Source organism: Megalops cyprinoides, chromosome 9, assembly GCF_013368585.1.
Source record: "Megalops cyprinoides isolate fMegCyp1 chromosome 9, fMegCyp1.pri, whole genome shotgun sequence".
Classification (NCBI taxonomy): domain Eukaryota; kingdom Metazoa; phylum Chordata; class Actinopteri; order Elopiformes; family Megalopidae; genus Megalops; species Megalops cyprinoides.
The window spans coordinates 35,319,899-35,323,440 of NC_050591.1; the positions used below are offsets into that span (position 1 = coordinate 35,319,899).

The 3,542-nt window shown below is 40.9% G+C and overlaps 1 protein-coding gene across 1 annotated transcript; it reads left to right on the forward strand.

The window, feature by feature from the left end:
* The first annotated feature begins 242 nt into the window (after window positions 1-242).
* LOC118783605 (transmembrane protein 126A-like) lies at window positions 243-2,407 on the forward strand. The gene is made up of 5 exons (XM_036537549.1): window positions 243-374; window positions 995-1,107; window positions 1,427-1,620; window positions 1,716-1,830; window positions 2,218-2,407. Exons 2-5 carry the CDS (start codon window positions 1,001-1,003, stop codon window positions 2,405-2,407), a joined length of 606 nt encoding a protein of 201 aa, XP_036393442.1. The 5' UTR covers window positions 243-374; window positions 995-1,000.
* The last annotated feature ends 1,135 nt before the right edge of the window (window positions 2,408-3,542 follow it).

Sequence of the window (3,542 nt, forward strand, 5' to 3'; positions counted from 1 at the left end):
TCGGTCTAACATCTAACACCTATGGAAATCAATGAATTTGAAAAAGGAAAAGCTTTTCAAATTAATCAGAGTACTGACGGTGCTGAGCATACACACAAATGTTTATATTATAGTGATGCAAAATGCTGTTACTATTCTACTATTTAATGACAGGACCTTTTAGCCAATCCGTGCTACATACGCATCAGTTTGTATGCGCAGCATCCGCGCAGAGCTGATTTCCGTGAACATGCAGACACAACCCTTAGCTGCGACGTGTGGTTCAACATGGCTGCGCCTGTAGCACAGACCTAAACTGATATTTAAGATGCATGTCACTCTGCAAGTGTAATGAATCTAGGTATATAACAAGGACACACAGCTAAGCAAGGAAGGTAAGTGCCAAATAAATGAATCACAAAACATCGAACTTCACGCATTGCACGAGTTTCTTTTCAAGGTCAGCCAATGCTAGCTAGCCATCATAACATAATATCAAATGGACTATATGAAAACGCCACTTGAATTTGTTACATGTGACTATTACTTTATCAAAATATCTGCAGTGCCGGCACAGCTGTGAAGCTATAATATTGCTCACCAGCGTAACTGGCAGTGAATATGTGACTATTTACGAACGGCGTAACTCAATTAAATGCTTCATAAAACGAGCTGAGAAAATATCTTCAGGGCTAGCTAGAGAGTTAGCAATCAGATTTGATTTGGATGGGTGAATGAGACTGTGAAAGTAAGGACTGTGTCCGCTGGGGTGTGAAGTCTGCGCCTCCCCCAGTTGCAGACATATATGCATACAGTTTCAGATTTATATAACTAATTAAAACGCAACTTTAAGCAGTGATCAGTGGCTGCATTTTCTCAGGGACAGTTACTAAAACCTTAAGTGATGTCGTTACTGTATCGTAACTCGTAGCTAACATGGATAACCTGTAAAAGCAGAGATGCTTAAATGCAGTTCTGCAGCTATACTGAAGGTCCTAACTTTACTTTTCTCCAGATAAAGATGTCAGAGACAACCAACGCCCTGAAGGATGTGGACCAGTTGCCTTCTAAACCTACGGTCCTGGAATTACTCCTGAAAAAGTTTGAACAGCTTTCGGATGCAGAAAAGTGCGCATTTGCATATTGATCATTATCTGATTTTAAATCATAATACACATTCTTGATTAGCAATGCATAATCTCACAAGGAAGTAATTTGTTTTCAGTTTTACACTGTGCAGCATATTTATACACATGAATGCAAAGGATTCATGTGTATGTTTCCTGGGACAGAATATCCTGCTAAGAGCAGCAGCGTCCCACAGACTGTTCAAACCCAGGTCCAGTGTTGTCACATTGCATACTGATCTGATAGATCACACAGCTAGCTGGCTGCAGTAATTCTGTGTTTAATGTGATCTTTAATGGTCCTCATTTTCGCTCTACAGGAACTTCTTCACATACGGCCCCCTGTATCTGGGATTCAACGGGGCGTTTTCTGGGCTGATCGCCAACAGTTTATTTCGGAGGGTGCTCAGCGTCACTCACGGCAGGTACACATCCAGCCTGCCGATGGCTGTTCTGCCTTTCCTGACAACGGTGGCGGCGTACCACGGGGCGATATCCGAGCCTCTGCTGTCGGGTGAGTGCAGGAAAGGCAGAGGCGAATATAAAACCTCAGTGTCCATAAGCTCCTAATCGGTTTCTAATCTGTCAGCGTTTGTCTGTGCTACACAGGTGAACTGAACTGTCAGTCCTGCGCGCAGGTAAGAGGCGTGCTGGTTGGTGCCGTCGTTGGTGGCTTGTACCCCATCCTTCTGGCCTTACCTATGAACATTGGCCTTGCAGCAAGGTAGGGGGAGCACAGAGATACTGTTCACGTAAACCTTCTCAGTAATTATCGTCAGAGTGTTTATATGTGTTTTATAAGTTCACTGAGAATGTTAGGTCTGTGAGGCAATTACAGTAAAGGCCTGTGATGTATCAGGCTGTGATGAAGGTCAAATGGAGAAGACATTAATGTGATGACATAGTTTCCACTGTGGTCAGACACAATTAAATGTTCCAGCACAATGAGTACATTTATCTAAATCTGCGTTTTTGATTGGAGTGTCACTTTTTGGAGGGCAAAGTCTTGTTTTTGTGTCAGTTTCTGATTGGCATTATTGTTTCAGCTGTAAACTAAACAAGCACAGCATACTTTAGCTGCTATTTAATACTTCTATACACCCCTCAACAGGTACAACACAGCACCCATGCCAGAGAAGGGGAAACTGCTGCCGTTCTTGGCCAGTGCTACCAAACCCGTCCTGAGGAAAATGACCTTTGTTTTGGGACTGCAGGCCTTTTTTGCCTTTTACTTGAGCTCAAGGCACTATGGGATCTACCTTAAAATGCTTAAGATGCCTCCTGTGGACAGTGAAGATTAAGAAAAGCAGAGTCAACCAAACTGTGTGATATAATGTAACGTGTGTGACATGAACACTGACTTTATAATAATGCACTCAGCTGATAAATTTGTTACTAAAAGAATGTAAAAAGCAACTGTTGTGTTTTTTTTTTTTCCATAATCTGCCATACAGTATATTTTCAAGTGCAGAAGTTGTTAAAATATAAAATGCATCAAGAGGTTTTTTTTTTTTTTGTAAAAGTATTGTATTCACATGTGACCTAGGATCTTACTGTACCTTAAGAGGCTCCACATGGAAAATCGGAAAGTAATTTAGTGTTTAAATTAAAGTTAATTACATGCTCAATCCAACTAGAGGCCACCCCGGGATGCATGTAATCTAATGCAACAATAATTGCCAAAAAACATTTTTGTCTTACACTGCTGTTTAACAGTGTCTGTGATGTCTAGTGCAAGTAAGCGAAAACTATTTCACAAATAGCATTGTAGAGGACATATTGTGGACAAACGGCAAGAGGGATCTCCAGTTTAGTCTTACTGAAATGAGCAGCTATAAAAAATAAGTGCATTATCTTAATGTTGCTCTCAGTGTGCCTATTGCAATAACTGGTAGTCAGCACATGGGCGCCACCATCGGTCTGCAAGTGGTATGGCAGCAAGTAGCGTACCCCTCGGGATGACCATTTCATCGAAGATACCGCGCTCCCTCCCCCGCAAATGCATACACATTTTTAACAATCAATCTTTTTTTCCAAAGCCGTTCAGCAACACGTAACACTTTGACATATCCATACGTTTATCATTTACTTTTCCATCAATTAGTTTGTTCTTTCCTGTGTTCTATGTCTGCGTCCGTGTACACCGCGCTCTTAGCCTAAATTCTCAATTTATCTGAAAAGTAAAGCTGTTTAGAAATATTCCCTAGAATAATCTCACATTTCTGACCGACAGAAACACCATCCACGTTGTAGCTCTACTTTACAACAAAACCCACGGTACTAAAGCGGCCCAGCATACTTACTCCATACTTAATCATAAAGTCATTTCTTTTCGTTCGATTTTAAATATTCCGCATCTGTCCTTTCTCTTTCTATTTTTAAGGACTTTAAAATATTAAGGATTAAGACAACTACTTAACTTCAATAGTCAGTAAA